The sequence below is a fragment of the Dasypus novemcinctus genome, chromosome 9 (assembly GCF_030445035.2).
Source record: "Dasypus novemcinctus isolate mDasNov1 chromosome 9, mDasNov1.1.hap2, whole genome shotgun sequence".
Lineage (NCBI taxonomy): Eukaryota > Metazoa > Chordata > Mammalia > Cingulata > Dasypodidae > Dasypus > Dasypus novemcinctus.
The window spans coordinates 11759966-11780677 of record NC_080681.1 but is presented as its reverse complement, the minus strand read 5'-3'; the positions used below and the strand labels follow the sequence as shown (position 1 = coordinate 11780677).

Sequence of the window (20712 nt, the reverse complement as noted above, 5' to 3'; positions counted from 1 at the left end):
GGGATGCTAAATGGGCAGTCTTCCCGTTTTGGAAAGTAAGGCTTGGACTAGGCACTAGGCCCTGACTGGGGGGTACTTTTGATGGAGAAGATATTATTTGATCCCTGCATTCCCAACAGGGTTCTAAAACCCTGGCCAGAAGATCTTGAATTCTTTGGGCCCTTAAAGTCATTGATAAAAAGTCTAAGCCCTTATTTTCTGGGATATGAATCCACTTAACAGATGCTTGAAATCTCAGATCAAAGAGATTCTAACACCTGCTGAAGTCCATCTGGCCAGTGCACACTCCCTAGGCCAGTCGCGTGGTACAGGAGTGCAAGTTGGAGACTGAGCTAGTACTTGGAGCCTGGCTGGGTCTGGGAAGAGGCTAGCAGCCTTGGCACCTCTGCTCTCTGAGTGGAGTCTATGGGGATTTCAGTTGCTGCATTTACTCTATTTGGAGGCGACTCTTGCCTTTTTTTGGCCATTCCCCCTCCCTTTCCCTCCGCTTCCCTCTCCCTCCGCTTCTACACCAACGATTATAGGCACGCTGCCTTGTCGCCCAGTCCTGGCAGGGACACAATGCCTGGAGCGTGGCCAACAGTGAGGTGGAGGTGGAAGGCGCTGAACACCCAGCTCTCAGTTTCCTTCCCCTACCGTGGTCACAATGGCGGGGAGGAGAATCGAGCAGACTCAGTGTCCCCAGTAGGGGCGGGGGCTCCTGGCAGAGCAGGTTGGGTCAACTAGAGCAGGCCTGGGGCCAGCTGCGGCCACCGAGGGCAAGGAGGCGGCCGGCCTGGGGAAGCCTGGGGAGGCAGAGAACACGGGGCTGCGGTGAAGGTGCTCTCAGGGTGTGGAGATGGAGATTGAACAGGCCCAGGAGAGAAGCGCTGTGGTCCCCTGAAGGGCTGGGCTCTGTGCAGCCGGGTGGCAGCATGACGGGGATGGGGAGCCCCCTAGGAAGGTGAGGACCGAGGCTCCCCGGAAGCCCCAGCCCCAGGCCGGGAGCAGAGGCGGCGGCGCGGAGCAGGACATGAAGGAGACTGGGACCGCAGTGCCCTTTCTGTCCTCAGGACCCGGCTGAGGAGGGGAATGGAAGAGCTGGGGGGCTCGGGAGGCACCTGAGGAGCCCTTGGCTGCCGGCCTTAAACAGGCGAGCTGGAGGTGGGCTCCCCCCGAGGAGCCGAGGTCCCCTTGAGACCCTCCAGGCTGGAGATCAGAAATGAGGGATGAACAGTTGCTTCCCCAGAGGTGCTTACTGCCTGGGGGGGAAGGTCAGCATGCCCAAGGGAGGCTTACGAAACAAGCCCTGTGGCTCGGGGAGGGCCCAGGTGGGGGCTCTGGGCAGGGCTTTACAGAGGGCAGGACGCTCTTTAAACTGCTCCGTCTCAAAGTCAAGGGCAAACCAGTCCTTCTGTGGCTGTGGGGGAACTGGATTCCTCTGGAAACAGGAATGTATATACCAAGACGGAGAGGCATGAAAAACCCAGGCTTGGAGCACTCGGAGAGCCTTCTCGCCCTGGCAGGCAAAGTGCTTGAAGGGAATTGAAGGGAAGCGCCCCGAGTCGAGCCTCCCAGCGCCCAGGAGAGACCCGGAGGGAGCGAGGAGAGCCGCGGAGCCCGAGGAGCCCGCAGGCAGGCCCGCGCCCGGCCCGTGCGGCCCCGAGGCCGCCCTTCCTCGCGGCTACACGCCTCAGCCTGGGCGCAGGAGGAGGAGCCGAGGGCGAAGAACCGGGGCAGGGCAGGGAAGGCCCCGGGGCGGGAACACGTGCAGAGCAGGGAGGCGAGAAAGCACCCCGCGCCCCTGGAGGAGCCCCGCTTCCTCCCTGCGCCAGCACCCCGGGAGCAGCCTCCGACTGGGTGGCGCGGGCAGCACCTGCCGCGCCCGAGCTGGTCCCGCGCCAGCCGGAGGGGAGTGGGGGACAGCTGTCAGCGCGGCGGCGGCGGCAGGGGCCGGGGCGCACAGCCCGGGGCGTGCAGGGGAGAGGAGGGAGCGCCGCGTGGGAGCTGCCCGCGCGCGGGAGGCCGCTGTCGGCAGAGACACCTCTGCTCCTGGAAAGGGGCGATAATTTGGGGCGTGGTGGAGAGACACGCCCAGAGGGACAGAAAGAGGGCACCGGGATTCACGGCCCGGAACCCGGCCTGGCCCGGAGGCAGGGGAAGGGAGAGGTGATTTTCTGCCCCCTTGCAGGATGATGATCACCGCACGCTCCGTTCTGGAAGGAGCCCCGGGGTGCCCCTCCCTCACTGCTCCTCAGCAGCTTCTCTCTGACCAGAGATGCTTCGAGGGGACGCTCCAGAGAAGGGGGGGAGGGTTAGAGGAAGGAGAGAGGGCTCCAGGGCCAGATGAGAAGGAGGACATCTGGGGACAGTGGCTGGGCCGACTTCCTCGTGACGTCTTTTTTTTGCATGTGTGTTCCAGAATTTGGGGCTGGATACCCAGGGCTCGGAAGTGGAGGGTGGAGGAGCATGAAGGATCCAGGGAGAGGGGCAGGAAATCAGTCCTCTGTCAAGTTCAGAGAGAGTCTGGGAGAGAGGCTTCTTCATCCTATTTGTTTTCTTTTTTTAAAAGATTTATTTTATTGATTCATTTTCTCCCCCCCCCCCCCCCACTCCCCTGCTCGTCGGTTGAACTCACTGTCTGCTCTCTGTGTCTTTTTTTTTTAGGAGGCACCAGGAACTGAACCTGGGACCTTCCATGTGGAGGGAGGCGCCCAACCGCTTGAGCCACCTCCGCTCCCTGCTTGTTGTGTCTCTCATTGTGTTTCTTCGTTGTGTCTCCTCATTGCATCATCTTGTTGTCATCTCGCCGTGCCAGCCCGTGACGTCAGCTCGCTGTCTTGCTCGTATTCTTTAGGAGGCTCGAGGAACCGAAGCTGGGACCTCCCTGTGGTAGGCGGGTGCCCAGTCATTTCAGCCACATCTGCTTCCCCATCCTATTTGTACTAAGAGTTGGGAAGGGGAGGCAAAAGGCAGGCAGGGGACAGCCTGATAGCAGCCCTGACCCTCAGCCTGAGGTTCCAGCCCCCAGCCCCTGCCCCTTCTGCCGGCGGTCTGCTGTGCCTTCCTGCTCCCTTGCCTCTGGCAGCACCAACCTGAGCCCAGGACTGCTCTTGAGGGTCCAGCTTCAGCAAAGCAGCCCACCCCTCAGGAGGCAGTCCTGAGGCTGAGGGAGTGGCAGGGAGAAGGGAGAGGTGTGGGCCCGACAGGCTGATTCTTCTCAAAACCAGCAGGACCCGGCTTGTTCAGCTCCTCCTTCCTTGCCAGAAACTTGAGGGCTTAGGAGTTGACTGGGGTGCCGGAGGGGGTGGCAGTGCCCCGGAGCAGATCGTGAAGCAGTGGGGGCTGCTGGCAGCCTTTCTCCAGCTCAGCCCTGCTGCTGCCCTTCTCCACATCCCTCCCCACACACCTACCAGCCCTTCACCGAGAAGTGTAAATGATCAGTCATTTGGAAAATAACAGCCCATCTGGGTAATATTTTACACTGTAAAAAACATGCCCATACCGATTGCCTTCTCTGATCCTTACTAGAATCCAGTTAAAGAGGAGACCAAGGCTTGGCTCAAGAAAGGACGTTGGGTGTTTTGGCCGTGGCTCACATGGTAAGCGGCAAGCAGGGAATCCGGTGTAGATGGAGAGGCTGCTGCTTGCCCCTGAGAGGCACTGTGTCCTTTAAAGTTCCCAGCAGCCCTGTGGTATCCCCATTTTACAGATGAGAAAAACGAGGCTCAGAGAGGTCAAGCAACATGCTCAAGCTTACAGTGACAGCATTTAGGTCTTATATCCTGTCTCCCTGATTCTAAGTTCAGTACGCATACATTGGTGCTGGCAGAAGTGCCTGGCCTGCCCTGGGGGGGACAGTGGGGTGGGGGTGGGTGGAAGGTGTACGATGGTGGGGGGGCGTCCTGAGGCAGATGGACTGCTGTTCTGGAGAAGCTGGAGGCAGGCCCCTGCTGCCCAAAGATCCAGAACCTGTAGGGAATGCTGGGGTGACTTGGAAGCTGGAGGAGCTCCCCGAGAGGGTGGACAGGCGGTGGGGGCAGAGCTCAAGACCTCAGCTCAAGGTGGGGCTCAGAGATCATCCTGGGGTGCAGGGGAATCTGTGCCCTCCAGGAGTGAGAGGTCTCAGGTCCAAATGGTTGGAAAGAGAAAGGCAAGGAGGGCAGGTCCCGCCAGCCGTGGCCGGCGGGGACTCTTCCTCCAGCTCCCGCTCGTGGCTGGGGCATCCACAGGCACGCTCCGGCCACGGGGCCACAGAGAAGCAGGTGGGGCTCCGAGCAGATGCCAGGCGGGTCGGGGAGCGCCTTACCTGCCAGGGAGGTGTGCCAGGTGTGGGGCCAGCGCATGCCAGGGAGAGGATTCAACGAGCTTCCAGCTCATCTGCATGTCCTAATTAACCATAAAATGAGCCCCAAGGGCAGAATTAAGCTGTCAGTTTCTCTCCGCTTACTTCCACTACCTCCTCCCCCACGCTCGCTGCTCCCTCTGCCTAGCCCCGCCTACACTCCCCGGCATCGCTTCAGCCCAGGCATTCCCATTCGCCTCTTTTCTCAGCGGCAATAAAATAAATACAGTCTCCATCACTGCCTCAGCGGGAAGCCAGAAGGGGAGGGAAAAGTGAAAATTCTCGGGGGGGTGGGTTGGAATGAATGAATGGCCGTAACCTTTCATTAACAAAGCATGACATAGTGGGTGGGGAGGCCCATGGGCCCTGGCGAGATCCAGGCTAAATGCCCCCACCAGACCGTCAGCCTTCCATGTATTACCCAGATTTTGGAACTCCTTTTGATTTGGCTTTGGAGCATATATGGACAACTTGTGGGGTAGTGGGAAAAGCCTAAGACTGGAAATCAGTTTGTTGGTGTTTCATTCCCAGCTTTGCCACTGTGTGATCTTGGAGAAACTGCTTAGCTTCTCTGAGCCTACCCTATTTTACTCTGTAAAATAAGAGCAACAGTAACCACTTGCGGGTGTGGTGAGAAGGAAATACAAAGGTAAGGAGGATGCCTGGCACCTGGAAATTATGTTGGCAGCCAATGTCACTTCCCAATTGTTTTGTACTGGTGCAAATTTTCATTCCAACGGCTCCCTTCTGCCTGACCGGTGGGCTGGGCCCGCTCTGTCTTTTCCGCTGGACCCTTTGAAGTCAGGAGCTGGGTCGTCACCGCTGTTCTTGGTTCCCAATGCAATGCCTGGCACTGGGAGGGGTTCTACTGATCTGAACCACTGGGACCAGTACACAAAACAGATGGATCGCAGATGCACGGCCAAGCAGTGAGCTGGTTTCCTGCGGAATCCTTCCAGACTCAGAGGTGGTGCCGTCTCAGGGGCTTGCTGGATGGCATCTCTGCCACCTGCAGGCCAGTGGCTCCCTCCTCCAGGAATCAGCCTGTATTGGCGGATGGAAAGAGGATCCCGCACCAGCCAAAAGAGTCCTGGGGCAGGGGAGACACAAAGGCTTGCTCTGCAGAAAGGGCTGGCTCAGTTGGCAAACTCCAGGAAGAGAAGTGGAGGCGAGGCCAGGGGTTTGGGGGCCTCCTGGTTCAAATCCAAGTTCTTGGTTTGCTAGGACTGATCCTGGATGGCTTACGTGGCCTCTAAGAGCCTCCATTTATTTTGAACAGGTCTAGGGTCATTCTGAAGACTGAATGAGGTGTGCCCCAGACTGGCAAGTAGTGGGTGTACAAAAATATTAGCATCCTTTTCCTTGGGTAGCTTCTGCCACCCAAAACTGACTGTGTGGGAATTGCAAGTGACCCTATCCCCTGCGGCTGCGTCTCCCACCCCCTCCCCGAGCTGGGGAGCTGCTCGCGCTAAGCCCCTTCCCTCCCTCTCCCCCCCCCCCCCCCGGGGGGTCCAGGATGCTGGAAGAAGAGCCTTTCCTGTTCTGGCTTTTTCTTCTCTAACTTGCTCCTAAGGCTGAGTGAAGCCACGAAGGCACCTCGCTTCTAACTGCAGCTGTCACACCCTGTCAGGCTGAGGGGAGAGCAGCGGGACAAGAGGGGGCCTGCCCTCCCCGGCGCACTCGACCCAAACAGGGACCCGCATCGCCTTGTTCTCAGAGGAGAGGAGCGGGAGGGACGTGGCTGGCAGCTTCCCGGGGCCGCCCCTTGATCTGTGCGGCGGCGCCTCTCCCGGCCACGTGCCCAGAAGAGCTTTAGAAAAGCCGTAGAGTCTGAGCGCAGCCCCCGGGTGAGGAGGGGGCGGCCTAGGGAGCCGGAGGTTCTAAAAGGGAGCGGGGATGTCTCCTTAGCGCGTACTCGCCTCGCAGGCCAGTCTGCTGGCCCTCGAGTCCTGGGTGGGGTCCCAAGGACAGCTGGGGGGTGGGGGGGGGGCGTGGCCCCAGGGCCCCCCTTCTCCACGCCAACCTCCCTCTTCTTTCCCACCATGCCATCCTGGACAAACAGCAGCACTTGCTTGTTTCCTCATCTGGGAAATGGGCTGCCTGCCTTACTTGCCCACGTACCCGTGGGTGACGAAAGGGCTTCCAGAAGCGGCAGGTGCGTCGCCAGTGCCATAACTGCCCCTGATCTTCAGGGAAGACTCTAAGGAGCATCCGGGGCTTCCCCACGCACCCCTCAGCCAGCCCCGTGCTCCGGGTCCAGGGAAGGGCTGACCTCCCAGAGGGTGGGCTGGGATGTGCTTCCCTGCTCCTCTGCCTCCCGGGAGGGTGGGCTGCGGGACCCCGGCCCCGAGCACTGCCTGGCCAGGGAGGCAAATGGGTATAGGGTCAGAGCTCTTTACTGGGGCCCCTGAGCCCCGATGCCGTCTTCCACGCAGGATGCTCAGCTGAGGACCTCGTGGGCAGGGCTTCCCTGGTGTCATCTCCCTCCCCCTCCTCTGTGGTCCTCCAGCCCGAGTGAGGACACCACACACAGAGAGACACACGCAGACACACGCCCCCCCAGTCCTTACCTCACGCACACCCAGCCCCTGCGCCAGCCGCTCCCATGCCCAGCCTGGCAGCCCCGCACAAGAACTCTTGCTTGGAGATGAGGGGCTTTTCCCGCCCCCCCCCCCCCACCTCTTCCGGGGGTGGAAAAGGAACTTGGAGTTGGCCTTTTGACAGTCACCTGGTCCTGCCCCCTCCCCGTGGGACCAGCCCTGGGACTTGGCTCTCCCAGGTTCAGTCCACCTGCTGCCTCTAGGAGTCAGACCCAAACAGCCGTGTTAATATCAAAGCCGGAGGGCGCGGGCTCCAGGGCCTTGGGGCGACTCGGGGAGGGCTGGTCCCGTCCTCGGGGCTCCCCAGGGCCTGGGAAGGACTGTCCAGAGCCCTTGGAATGGCTGCGCTTCTTGACCTTCTGGGAGCGCCCGGCGCGGGGCTCGGGGGCCAGGGGCGTCGCCCAGCCCGGCTTCTCCTTCAGCAGCCGGTCGCGGTCAGGCCGCACACTCCGCAGGAACTTCCGGAAGATGTTCGCCGTCAGGGCGAACCTGCGGCCCAGCTCGCGGGGCCGGCCCTTCTCCCCCTGGGGCTCGCTGCCCTCCCCAGGCTCGCCCTTCTCCCCGGCCTTCTCCAGTTCCGGCAAGTCCAGCCAGTTGCCCACCAGATCCGCAAAGACGTTGTCCCCCAGCACCAGGGGCTGCCGGTTGCGGCCGCGGGACATCAGCGTGGAGGTCCAGTCGTCCGGTTCCACCTGCTCCGGCCCCGGCCGGCCCCCGCCCGGGTGCGCTGGCGGCTGCGTCCCGGGCTGGGCGCCCAGGCCCGTCCCGCAGGCCCTCCCGTGGTGCGGGAACTTGGCGCCGCTGCCCAGCGGGAGCTGGCTAGAGGGAGCGCCGGCCATCGGCCGCAGCGGGCCTCTGCCGCCCTCCCATCGAGGCGGTGGCCTGGGCTGTGTCCGGGGGCTCTCGGGGCAGCCCGGGGCAGGACCCCCTGCAGAGATCTCCAGCTGCTCCAGGGCTGTCTGCACCTGCAGGAGCTTCAGTTCTTGCAGCGCGCCCATCATGCAGTTCATCTGATCCTGCAAGCCATCTCCCACCTCCTTCATGGACACCTGCAGGGCAGAGAGAAGCACGGGCCGGTGAGCCCTGGCGGGCAGGGGGCTCGCTGACCTGGGCCCAGACCCCTAAACACACATCTCCAGAGGTGTTGTGGCCCCGCCTCTGTACTGCCTAGAACAGTGCGGATCAGTGCTGGGAGGGGAGGAATCTTAACACTGCTCTGCTGGACAAAGACTCTACTATTGGGAAACGGATATGGCTCAAGCAGTTGGGCACCGGCCTATCACATGGGAGGTCCCGGGTTCGGTTCCCAGTGTCTCCTAAAGATGAGCAGGACAGCGAGCTGACACACTGGGTTGGCATGGTGAGCTGACACAACACCATGACGCAATGAAATGACACAGCAAGAAAACACAATGGAAGACCCAGCAAACGGAGTGGATGTGGCTCAGGTGAATGGGCACCTCCCTCCCACATGGGAGGTTCCCGCTTCAATTCCCGATGCCCCCTAAAAAAGAAGATGAGCAGACAGCAAGTGCAAACAACAACGGTGGGGGAGGGGCAGAAATAAATAAAATAAGTCTTTTTTTAAAAAAAGGATTATTAATGGCAGCTAACTATCTGGGGCAGACATGCTCCTAAGCAAACAGGTATATAACCAACTAATCTATATTAGTCTATATTGATTTCTTTAATCTTCACAACTACTCTGAGGTACCGATGACTATTTCTGTTCCCATTTTACAGGTGAGAAAACTGACGCACAAAAGTAACTTGCCCGCAGTTACACAAATAATAGAAAGAGGTGGTGGAGGCTAGATCAGTCTGAGGGTGTACAAAGCAGTGGTGGCCATCCTTGTCCTTCTCTGTGCCTGTGTCCCCTCCTTCCCCTGAGCTGCCCCAAGATGATGATGATGATGGTGAAGGCAGTAACAATTTGCCAGCATTTACTGTGCAGCAGGAATCGTTCTAGTTGTTCTTTGCACATCGTCTTATTTCATCTTCAGTTAAGAACAACCCTATGATGCTGTAAAACTGCTCCCACAGAACCATGGCTAGAGGGGTGCAGTAACTTGTCTAAGGTCCCACAGGCCAGGGAGCGGGGACTCAGCACTGGTCTGTCCCCCCTCAAGGCCACATTCCCGGCCACAAACACTGCCTGGAGACGGCCGGGTGGGGAGCTGGGCTTTACGACTGCCCCGTGCCCTACAGGGCGAGGAGAAGGGGCCAGGGGACAGCCGATGCACGGAGAGGCTCGGGCGCCCCAGGAGAAAGGGGAAACCTGGGTTCCCTGTCAGTGTGCTCACATCCGGCTGGTCCAGGAGAGGTTCGGGGGCCAGGAAATTCCTGTTTGCTGGAAAGCCCTGCCCAGCGCGTCCCAGCCCGCCTCTCCGCCAACACCTGTCCTCCCTCAGCTGGCCTCCCGCTTGGCTCCAGCCCTCTTCCCGCCTTCTCTGCCCAAATGGTTCTGCTGCCTTGGCCAAGCCAGACTGGGGACCCCGGGGGCCGATCCTCCCAGCCCTTCTGTGGGTGCCCGGGTCCCCGGTGCCAGCTGGAAGGGGCTGAGAGCCTGACTTGGGCGAGGGCCGAGTTTGGAGGCGGGTGGGCTGATAACATTCACCAGCGCCCTATTCCCTGGGCTCGAGCTGCCGCGGTCTCCACCGGCTTCTTTCCTGGATCCTGCTCAAGTTACCAACAGCAAACCCTGTGTGCGGCGACCATCTGTGGCCTAAGTCCTGCCCCGCCCCCCACTCGTGGGATCATCTTACCAGCAAGGCTTGTCTAACGCACAGAGCTAAGCCCCGAGGCACTGGAGGGGCCGGCCCCCGAGGCTTGCAGGGCTGGACTGGAAGCCGCCCCCCATGAGCGTCTGTGTCAGATCCTCTCCTGCCAACCCGGTGGGCATGGCGAGCTGGCCGGGGTCTTGAGCCAGCAGCGCTAAGGGACAGTGGGAGACCAAACTGTCCCCAGGAGGCAAGGCTGCCCCTGCTGGTGCACTTCCCCCAGACAGGGCAAGGAGAAGTGGTGGGTTGACCCCTGGCAGCCCTGGGGCTCGGCAGCCTGCCTGGGCAAGCGCGCACCAGCAGCAAGGGGCACGCGGCCTGGGGGCGGCCGCGCTTGCGGGTGGGCCCTGGCTGCGGACTCAGTGGCCTCTGCCTTCCTGAGCCCTTCCTTCCTTCCTTCCTTCCTCGGCTGCAGCTGGTCTGACCGAGAGCAGAGACTCGAGGCCCCAAGCTCTGTCATCGCTCTTCCTGGCAAGCTGCTGCGCTCCTTCTGCCTCCCACCGCCCCCAGTACCACTTCCCTGTGGCCCCAGCCTGGGACCTCAGAGGCCCTTCCCGCTCCTTCGCTCAGTCCCCTCATGCCTGTCCCCCTGAACCACGGGCAGTGTTGGGTCCTTCCTTCCCCCATGTCCCGCCTCTTCCTTTCCGTTGCCTTGGATGCTGACCGAAGCCTCCTAGAAGGCAGCCCTGACGTCAGAAACACGAGGGCCCCGTCCATCTTCCCAGCGCACGTCCCACCGCGCCCCTCGCCGCTCGGACGCTCTGCACTGGCCGGAGAGTAAAAGCCAGGCTCCTCGTCCTGCTGCAAAGACGCAGAGACTCAATTCCAACCTCACACCCCAGATGTATCCCTGTTCCCTCCACCAGCCCCCTGTGCTCCCTGTGCTCCCTCCTTAGGTGGGACCCCTCCCGGGATTCTGGCTGCACCCTGCCGCGGTCCGGCTCTCCCGCACGCGTCTGCACCTCCACCCGCTCAGTCACACACCAAAGATTCACTGAGTGTCGACCAGCTGCGGCGGCCGAGACCTAAACATCATTCTGTCTCCCCAGGCCCTGGCTAGCCCTGGTACTTGCTACAAGACATATTTTGAGTGCCACTGAATACCGCCAATCATCCCTGCCCGCTCTCTGCCGCCCGCGGGCAGTAACTCCCCACGGAGGGAGAGAGTCGGGGCGGGGCCCCCAGGTTCCATTTCCCCCGGAGGTGAGGAGTCCGAGCGGGCAGGCATCCTGCCACAAGGCCGAGCGCCGTCCAGGTCAGAGGCAGTGGGAGGGTGAAGTGACCCCACTCAAGCTCTTCCAGTGTGGAAGAATCCTTAAGGAACAAAGCTGACATTTTGTAGGGTTCCCGTGAGAAGGAATGTGTGGGTATGCAGGAATTCAGGGCTGTCCATAAAACAGAGGCCCCATTTACACCAACGAGAGCTGCAATTGCACTCCTATGGAAAACAAGGTTTTGCATTGAGTAAGATCTTGGATTCTGGAGACAAATAAGCAGGGTTCAAATCCCGGGTCTGTCACTTAGGAGCTGTGTGATCTAGGCAGGTTACTTAGACTCGGTTTTCAGTTTCTCCAATCTTCAGAATGGGAATAGCTCCTGCCTCATCTGGCAGTTCTGCAGTTGAGGTGAGATAGTGCGTATATCTGCTTGGCTAGATATTAGACACCAGATAAGCACTAGGTAAGTTTGGGCCGTTATCTCAATTGAAGACTTCCTTTCATGCTTCCAGAACATTTCTTCCTCAGGAAAACCTACCCCAGAGTAGGACAGAATTCCATTTTCCACGCCTGACTGTCCCGTCCCTTCTCCCCCAGCCCCACCCACCCAGGGGAGAGGGGAGGGAAGGATTGGGGAGCCACCAGCACCCTCTTGTCCACCCTAGGCAGAGCCCAGTCAACCCAGCCGAAGGCAGAAGCAGCTGGAGAGGAATGAGACCAGAAGGAAGCGGGGTGGTGGGAAGCTGGAGGCCCCGGGGAAATGCGGGTGGGGGCGGTGGGAGCGGCAGCTGGCTGTGACCGGAAGGGGCCGGCAGGACAGCCTTTCCCAACCCCAGGGGCAATGATGTCACGGAGGAGAAAGGAGCCGGAGGGCAGGCTGTTCTCCTCCGGGGAGCGTGGGACTTTCTCAGATCCCAGGGCTCCTCTCGCCTGAGGAAGCCAAGAGGGAAAAGAAGGGGCAGCGTGGGGTGGGAAGCAAAGGAGAGGGGCCAGCAGAGAAGGGCTAAGCCTGAGCTAGATGTGCAGGCCCGCAGCTGCCGCCAGGCTCCTGATCCGAGCTCCTCTCTGGTTTCCTCCGCGGGGCCTCAGAGCCTCAGGTTTCTTCCTCAGGCCAGGAACCAGCTCCTGCGCCTCCAGGGGGCAGCTGAAGAAGTCCTATGAGGGTGTCACTGGTTCTTTTTTTTTTTTTTTTTAAGATTTATTCATTTATTTCTCTCCCTTCCCCCCCACCCCACCCCGGTTGTCTGTTCTCTGTATCCATTTGCCACGTTGTCTTTGTCCGCTTCTGTTGTCAGCCGCACCGGAATCTGTGTTTCTTTTTGTTGCGTCATCTTGCTGTGTCAGCTCTTCGTGTGGGCGGCGCCATTCCTGGGCAGGCTGCACTTTCTTTCGCGCTGGGCGGCTCTCCCTATGGGGCACACTCCTTGCACGTGGGGCTCCCCTACATGGGGGACACTCCTGCATGGCGCAGTACTCCTTGCACGCATCAGCACTGCACACGGGCCAGCTCCACACGGGTCAAGGAGACCCGGGGTTTGAACCACGGACCTCCCATGTGCTGGACGGACACCCTAACCACTGGGCCAAGTCCGCTGTCAACTGGTTCTGATTTCCCCCGAGGGGGGAGCTAACAGCCCCCTTCCTTTCCCGCTCCCCACCCCCCATGAGTCACACAGGCCCACAGAGCTCGCAGCTAACCTGCTCCACCACTGACCCACGGCGCCCTGAGAGGCGCATCCCAGCCCCTCTCTCCCGAGAAAAGCTGTGTCCCATCTTCTCACCCCCCTTCTGGCCAGCACGGGACACTGCTCCCTCGCGAGCCCAGCCCATCTCCCACCCCCAGCGTCTCCTAAGCCTTGCATGTGTCATTCCAAAAATTTTCTCCACGTCAAAGTCCAGCCCCGCTGCAGTTTAAACCGGCGCCGGGTTCCCTGGCGCTGATGGACCTGGGCTGATGGCAACCGGCCACCTCTGGTCTCGGTAAAGACCTCACACTGGTTAGGAGCCCTGGCTTGGAATCCCAGCTGACAACCAGCTTGGCCACCTGATGCTGGGCAGGGCACCCAACCTTTCCGTGCCTCGGTTCTGAACCTGTAAAATACGTGTGTGCAGCACTTGTCCTTTCCTCTACACTGCCCTCCCTGAGCCCCGCGATCACTTTCTGGATTAGGAATCTGAGAGGTTCATCTTCTTCCTCAGTGTTGCCCAGACATGATTCCTTCCCGGACTTCCTCCACGAGTTTCGCCATATCGACATATAATCTAGTCTACTAGTTCCTGTTTTAGTTGGCTTTGCTGTCTAGAGAAATAATTGCCTTGGCGTAGGAACTCGCATGAAACGTGTACCACTTGCCCGAAATAGACGGCCACCACGCAAATGCACACCTGTGAGACTAAAAGGGTCTCATCTGCGTGTGGCCCAACCTCAGCTCAGGGCCACCAGCGGGAACACAGCTCTGCTCCTGAGGTCCTGGGGCTTACAGGTGGGAGGCGTGGGTCCCCCAGGCCAGTGGGCTTTCCATTTCATCACGGCCTCAGGGCGCTGTTCCTTAGGGTAATGGGCGGGGAGTACAAAGGGCAATTATCATCATCTGGGGGAGGAAGAGCATGAGGTCATCCTCCTGAGGAGCTCCAAGACCCAATTCAAGTCCTTGCCCTTGAAGGCTTCTCTGCGCTGAATCCTCTGTACAGAGAAGAGGACCTGCCTGTCTGGGCGGCGGGGAGGAAGATGCCCTTGGGAAGCCAGACCCCGTCCTCCTGCCTCTCGGGCCCTGAGCCCTCCGGAGGGCGGTGGGGGAGCCGCTCTCCACGGATGGCCCCTCCCCCTTGGCACTCACCGGGCTCTTTGTGGGGTGGGAGTGGTGGGGATGAGAAAGTGTGACACCAGCGTCCTCGGCCCCCTTCCCAGCCCCTCCCCCAGGCCTCTGACTGATCCCACAGCTGTGCCCTCCATCCACCCATCTCACGCCCTCCTCCAGCTCAGCCAGAAGCCTTTGACACAGGCTCCAGCTTTGCCCACGGCCCTGGCAGTGTGCCCTGCCTCGCTTCCCGTCCCCCCCTTCTGCCCCATTACTCACAAGATCCCCACACAGTTCCTTTCAGACCTTCTGGAAGCTAAGAGGACGCTCAGGGCCGGAAATGGGAAAAGCCCTGCTTTTGCCAAGTGGCCCATTCTCCAGCTCAGTGAATAGGGGCCTTCACAGGGCCTGCTCTTGGCTGAAACTTCAACAGGAAGGTGAAGTGAAAACTGTGCCAAGAGCTGTGGGGGAGAGGAGGGGAAAGAAAGAGGAAGTGAGGGGTGTGAAATGGATGAGACCACTTCTCCAACTCAGCCATCTCAGGCGAGAGGCAGAGAGATGGTGAGGGGGGCCCTGTCTCACCTCTTTGGGGAGCTTGTCTCCAAACCAAGACCTCTGGGCCCCACCCTTCTCCCTCTTTCCACCTTTAATTCCTCTTCACTGCAGCCAGGCAGCCAAATTCACTGAACACCCAGGGACCTCAAGGAGTGGCCTTCTATCCGGAATTCCTCAAAAATTTAAACAAAATTACCATATGACCTGGCAACCCCACCCTAAGGCATGTACCCCAAAGAACTGAAAAAGGACTCTAACAGGTGGTCACACACGAACGTTCATGGCAGCATTATTCACACTAGCCAAAGGGTGGAAGCAACCTGTGTCCATCGAAAGATGAATGGATAAACACAATGTGGTCTACACATATTCATGAAACGTTATTCAACCGTAGAAAGGAATGAAGCTCCGATACATGCTACAGCATGGATGAGCCCTGAGGACAGCATGTGGAGTGAAAATAAGCCAGACGTAAAAGGACAAACATTGTGAGATCTTGGATGAAATAACTAGACTACGCAAATTCACAGAGACAGAATGTTGATCATGGGTTCCCGGGGGCGGGAGACGGAATGGGGAGTTTCTGCTCTGTAAGGGCAGAGTGGCTGGTTGGGATTACGGAGACGTTTGGTCATGGATGGTGGTGACGGCAGCACAACGTTGTGAATGCAGTCCTTGCCACTGAACTGTGCACTGGAAAGTGGCTAAATGGGAAATTTTATATTGTATATATGTTATCATAATAATAAAAGAGAGACATTACCCTCCTCATGCCCTTTCTAGTTCAGGTCTCACACTCTCCTCCCTGGACTTGTAATAAACTTCAAACTCATCCCCCTGTCTCAGATCTCCTATTCCCACCACGGCCCCCGAGCCTCAGGGCCCGGCTCTGCTCATCTGCTCTCCAGCGCTGACCACAAGGCCAGACTCCTGGGCGTGGCGTTCACGGCCTCCCCAGGGTCTGCTCTCCGTGGCTCTCTGCCCTCTTGCCCACGATTTCCTTACGATGACCCCAGTTTCTAGCCAAACTCCACGTCTTCACACATCCCGGCTGGAGAGTCATCGCCTGTTGCCACCACACTTCAGCCTCTGGGCCTTTGCGCAGGCTTCCTGGCGTCTGCCAAGAACGCTCTTTTCCCCCTGTGCTGGTCTGCCAAGGTCTAGCTCAAATGCTGCCTCTCCCACAAAGCTCTCCCTGACCCGCCAGGTGGAGGTGTTTTCTCCTAAGAGCACTGACTCGGTCCCTCTCGTGTGGCCTTTATCCCACGTCTATAGTGGAGGTCTGCTCACGTGTACTGGGTAAGAGCCGAAGCTCTGCCGCCAGCCGGGCTGGTGTGTGTCCTAGCGCTGGGACGCTGGCCAATTCACTTCACCTCCCCATGTCTCTGTTTTCTCACTTGAAAAAACGGAGAATATTGGGGAGCCGGTGTGGCTCAGTGGTTGAGCACTGGCTTCTCACACACGAGGTCACAGGTTCAATAGCTACCCTGGGACCTCAAAGAAAACACAAAACAAAAAACAGGAGACAGTGAAAGTACCTCCCTCTAACTGTTGCTTCAGCAATTTGAAGACGTAATACATTACACGCCTGGCATATTGATTAAGTGTTAACGGCAGTAAATGGTATCACTGTGCTCTCCCCGCTTCCCCCCCTCCAAGACAGCTCCCTCATCTGTCCGCTCGTTGTTTGCTCTCAATGATTTTGCTCATTGTCTGCTCGTTGTTTTTTGCTTGTTGCCTGTTGTTTTTTCTTTCGGGGACATCAGGGACTGAAGCCAGGACCTCCCATGTGGGAGGTGGGCGCTCAACTGCTTGAGCCACGTGTGCTCCCTGCTCTCCCCTGAAGACTGGTTCTCTGTGTCCTTATGTTTGCAAACACAGTGCCTGGTAAAGAGCCTTGAACATGGTATGAACTCAATGTGTTCTGTGAACGAATGACTCTTGGGCAAACCAGTCCGATCAATCCATCCTCGAGAGTTTGCCAAGTGCCTATACTTCCGGCATGGTGTTATGCATTAAGGAATTATGTGTGGGAAGGTACTTCATGTACATTGTCATCTATTCTTCACAATTGCTGTGTTAAAAAACAAACAAACATGTTAGAGATGTGAAAACCAAGGCACAGAGAGGTTAAGTAAGTAATGTGCCAGGGACACACAGAGCCAGGATTTGAGCTCGAGTCTGTTTGACCCCCAGATCCCATACTCCAGGGTCTTCCCACTTCCCACACCACATTGTCTAACTTATCTCAAGGTCCTCTTCCCCCTAGCTTTAAATATCAAGGAAGACCACACTACAAGCACCTTTGTAAAAACCGTTATCTTCTTAAAAAGATATTTCCTTCTCTACTCCTGCCTAGTTTGCCGCTAGGCCCTGGTCCTTCCCCGTCTGCCAGAACTTCTTGAACTTGCGGCTACTAGAGGCCAGAGAATTGCCCCCCAGGAACAGCTGGAGGAGGCTGTCCTAGGAGGACCTTCCTGAGCCTGAGAGAAGTCCCTCTTCTGCTTCCCCACGCCTCAGCAGGCTGATGTTCCAGGAGACGACCTCCTCCAACCTCCCCCTCCTCCAGGAAGACCTCCCAGCCTGGCTGCACTTCACCAGCCCCGATCCCTCCGCCTTCGTGCACTCTGTCGGCTCCACGGTGGTCTGAGCGCAGGAGGCACGCCCTGGGAGCGCCTTACAGCTGCTGCTTCTGTGGGCCTGTGTCCACCCCATTTGTCGGGAGCCCCCGAGGGAGCCGTGTGTAAGGAACAGCCGGTCTCCAGGCCTGGGGGTCGGGCAGGGCCCCTCTTTGGGGGCTGGAGGAGATGTGTTCCCCGCTGAGCCGTCCTGGCCCTGACCTCTCATCTCAGTGAAGAAGTGCCGTCAGCTGCTGCTCCTTCTCTTGCCACGGTTCTTCCCTGAAACTCGATCTCCTCCCCTTTCCAGGCAGGCGGAAAGGGCCATCTCTCTAGACGCCCCCAGGCCAGCCAGGATCCCCCAACCCACTTGCAACCCCCTGCATAGTTTCTGCATTAGGAAACTGGGAAATGCTGTGAGTTGCGTTTTCAGGAACAGACGCTTCTCGTCTGGGTTTTCTGGGACAAGGTCAGGGCTAGGCTGCAGGAGGGGAGCGCAGGACACCCTTAGCGAAGAATCGCACAACCCGTTAGTGTTTCCTTTTTGGCTGTTTTATCCCACGGTGGCTGCGGGACATAGGCTTCTCGGAGGGAGATTGGAGGAATAAACCAAGGCAGAACTCGACTAGCGTTACACGAGTGCCATTCCTGGGTCGCGCCAACTGAGGGTAAAGCCAGGGTCCTCCCGGTGGCAAGGAGGTCCTGCTGGGGATGCCCCACCTGCAGGCAAAAGCCCCCCAGTTCCTATCACGGCATGACTGTTTGCCTTTCCTACATGCGCTGCAGACCTAGGGTAGAAAATGAGTCAGTGCATTCCTGTCCCAGCCACAGCCAAGTTAACACTGAGTTCAGTTCAAAGGGCCGACTGTAGGCTAATTCAGCTCTACTTTCCCCTTTGCTCCCACGGGGGAAACCGAGGCACTGAGATTTGACTCAACTGCCTAAGTATTAGACTGCGGTGTCAGAAGCAAGGGAAACGAATAGTTCTGCCTGCCACTCTGCTCTGTCTCATCTCTGAGCACTGGGGAGGGGGCGGAGCCCCGGGGGGGGGGGGGGGTGCAGAGCTCTCCCATCCGAGTGTCATTCTGGGCCCCAGGCCAGGCATTTGGCTTCCTCTCCAAGAGAGTCAAAGGCTGAAGCTGCTCAGACAAAGGGCCAAATGAAAGCTAATGGGGACTTTGGTGACTTCAGCTTCTCCCCTTCCTCCTGCCGGGGGCTGGGGGCTCCAGTCCCTGGCAGGAGAGTGTACAAATCAAGTTCTGGAGCGCAGCTCAGTGCAGACTCCTGTTTGCCTTTTTTATTCTCCTGACATTCACAGACTGTCTTCCTCCCCTTACCACCTCCCACCTAGGGTGCTGTAAAAAAAAAATGCAAATCAGTAGGATTTGAAAATTCGGAGCCCATGCCAGGAACACCCACAAACCCTCTATTAAGGCAGATCCTGAGGTGGGTGGTGTGGTCCCCGATTCCAAGCAGAAAGGGGGAGGATTCTATTAGATTCTTGTCTCAGCATGGGCGTTGGACCTCAGACATTATCTGCCGTGACCTTGATCTTTCTTTCTGGTACTGGACACAGGACTGGGGAAGGTCAGAAGGGCGTGTGTGCAGGCTGAGGCCGGCCGCCCTAGACTGGCACGGGAAGCGTGGGAAGGCGCGGCAGGGGTTCAGGGGAGCAGCAGTGGGGACCCTTCTGTTTCTCATCAAAGGAGCATTGCTCTGGGCCGGTAACTTCCGCATCTGACTGTCAACACGGAAAGGGCTTCTGAAGGACCAGAGACAGGACCACTGGCCCAAGAAGGGCAGGCCCTGGCCTGGGGAGGACAGGAGGCGCCAGGACCCCTCAGCGAGAACACCTGCGGCTCCGAGCCCAGCCCCTCCCCCTAAAGCTGGCCCCGGACACAGCTGCCAAGTTCCCTCCGCAGCCGGCAAGGGCGGGGGGTTTGCGGGCAGGAGTGGGAGCAGCTGTCATGGAATCTGGGGAGCCAGGGCCTGGCACCTCCTGGATCCGGCTCTGCTGCTGTGAGCCTGGGGGCCCTGGCTCTGAAAAGTAAGAAGAACGAGGAGGGGAGAAAAGTGAGATAGAAAAGAGATCGGCTCCCAGAGAGACAAACTAGAAGGGCCCCAAAGCCGGAGCAGAGGCAGGCCCGGGAGAGCGCTGGCTGACGGGGAGGGCCGGGCAGTGCGGGGAGGGGGTGCGGTACATAAAACGCGTCTGGATTCGGGTGGTGGCATGTGGACGGCGGTTGGGATATGAAGGCGGTGAGAATCCACCCGGCCCTCCCCTGTCAATATCCCGCGAACCGCTAACAGCTTTAGCCGGCCCCCTCGTCCCCGACCTCGGGGATTCCACCCCAGCCGCCCCCCGCCCGCCCCCCAAGCTCCTTCCCCCAGCGCCTGCACCCCGCGGCCTCCGCGCGCTCTGTCCGCGCTCGCCGAGCCCAGACCTGACATCTGGCGGGGCCTCCGCCGCTCGCGCGCGCTCTGCCAGGCGGCGCCCCTCCTCCCGCAGGGCCCTCCCCCGCCGCCACAGCTGCCAGCCCCGGCTCCCTCCCTGCTGGCAGGCAAGCCCGGGCACACAGCCGGCCAAGCCTGCCCCCGCCGCCGCGCCAGCTCCGCCGAGCCCGGCAGAGGCGGGGGCCCCGGGCGGTGCCAGCTCCTCTCGAGCGGTCCCCGGCTGACCTCCTGCCCCGGGGTGGGTCCCGGCCTCCGCACCCTGCTCCTGCCCGCCCGCCCGCGCCCTCGATGCCCTCCATGGCACGACCCGTCCGCTGCCTGGCTCGGTCGCTCCCGCTTTTTTTTCCTGTTTTTGTTTTTTTGCGTGTGTCAGCTCTGAGTCTCACTCTGTGGGTCTGCACGTCTCCGGGTGCACCCTCTTTTCTCACTCGGCTGCTCTGCCATTCAGCCTCGGTCTGGCTTTTTCTCTCTCTCGCCGGGTATGTCACTTGTACCTGTTTGTCTTACTCCCACTACAAATATCTGCTCGAAGTTGCCTCGTGGCCCCGGCCCTCTGTCCGCGGGTCCCCGCTCTCCTTTCCCGCGGGCTTCCTCTCGGCCCCGCGCACGCTTCCACTCCCGGGAACCCGGGCAGGGCCAGCTACCGGTCGGGGCGGAGCAGCCCCCGCCCGTGCCCGGCGCCAGCGCGGCTCTTACCAGCTCCTGCTTGAGGCGACGCAAATAGCAGTCCATGTCCCTGCTCTCCGCTCTCACGCGCCCGCGGCCTGGGCTGGCTCCACGAGAGTCCCCCGCTGGGGGCAATCGGCTCCCCGGAAAACCCGCGCCGGGCCGGGGCCTGGCCTCTGCGCCGCGCGCGTCCCGCAGCCCAGAGCCGAGCCCCTGCCCACCCGCCGGCACCTCGCGCTGCTTCCCGCGGCCGCTCCCCGCGCGCTCCGCGCCGGAGGCGGAGGGAAAAGTGGGACAGCCAATGAGGACCCAGGGGGCCCGTCTCCAGCCAATGAGAAGAGCCGTGCGGGGGTGCGGGCCGGACGGCCGCGGGAGGCCCCCGCCCTGGGGTCTGCTCCGCGGCCGCGGCGCCTGGGGGCCTGGCCCGGGACGCGCGGTGCAGCGCAGCGCGGCGGGGCTCGGTGCGCCAGGCCCCGCCACCGCCCCCAACGGGCTGGTCCGCGGTGCGTCACGGGGAGGGCACAGGTCCCCGCGCGGAGGCCGGGCAGTGAGCGATCTTAGCGAAGGCGTGAAACCCGATCAGTGACTCTGGAGTGGCCTTAATGTCAACCCGCTTTCCCAAACTCTGACCGGGGGAAGGCGCACCGCTCCCGACTCCCCCGCAGAAGCCTCTTAGAAGGGGCGCTCGCTTCCAAAGGGC

General features: G+C 59.8%; 1 protein-coding gene across 1 annotated transcript; it reads right to left on the bottom strand.

Moving 5' to 3' along the window:
• Nucleotides 1–2530: 2530 nt before the first annotated feature.
• On the bottom strand, nucleotides 2531–20254 carry INKA2 (inka box actin regulator 2). Its single transcript, XM_004473605.4, has 2 exons — nucleotides 20043–20254; nucleotides 2531–7973 (listed from the first exon to the last, which is right to left on the bottom strand). The coding sequence occupies exons 1-2, from the start codon at nucleotides 20076–20078 to the stop codon at nucleotides 7131–7133; spliced, it is 879 nt and encodes a 292-aa protein (XP_004473662.2). The 5' UTR covers nucleotides 20079–20254; the 3' UTR covers nucleotides 2531–7130.
• Between the last annotated feature and the right edge of the window lie 458 nt (nucleotides 20255–20712).

Coding starts and splice junctions, on each gene's coding strand:
- INKA2 (XM_004473605.4), bottom strand. CDS start 20,078: ATGGACTGCTATTTGCGTCGCCTCAAGCAGGAGCTG. Junction 7,974..20,042: donor GTCGCCTCAAGCAGGAGCTG/GTAAGAGCCGCG, acceptor TCTGCCCTGCAG/GTGTCCATGAAGGAGGTGGG.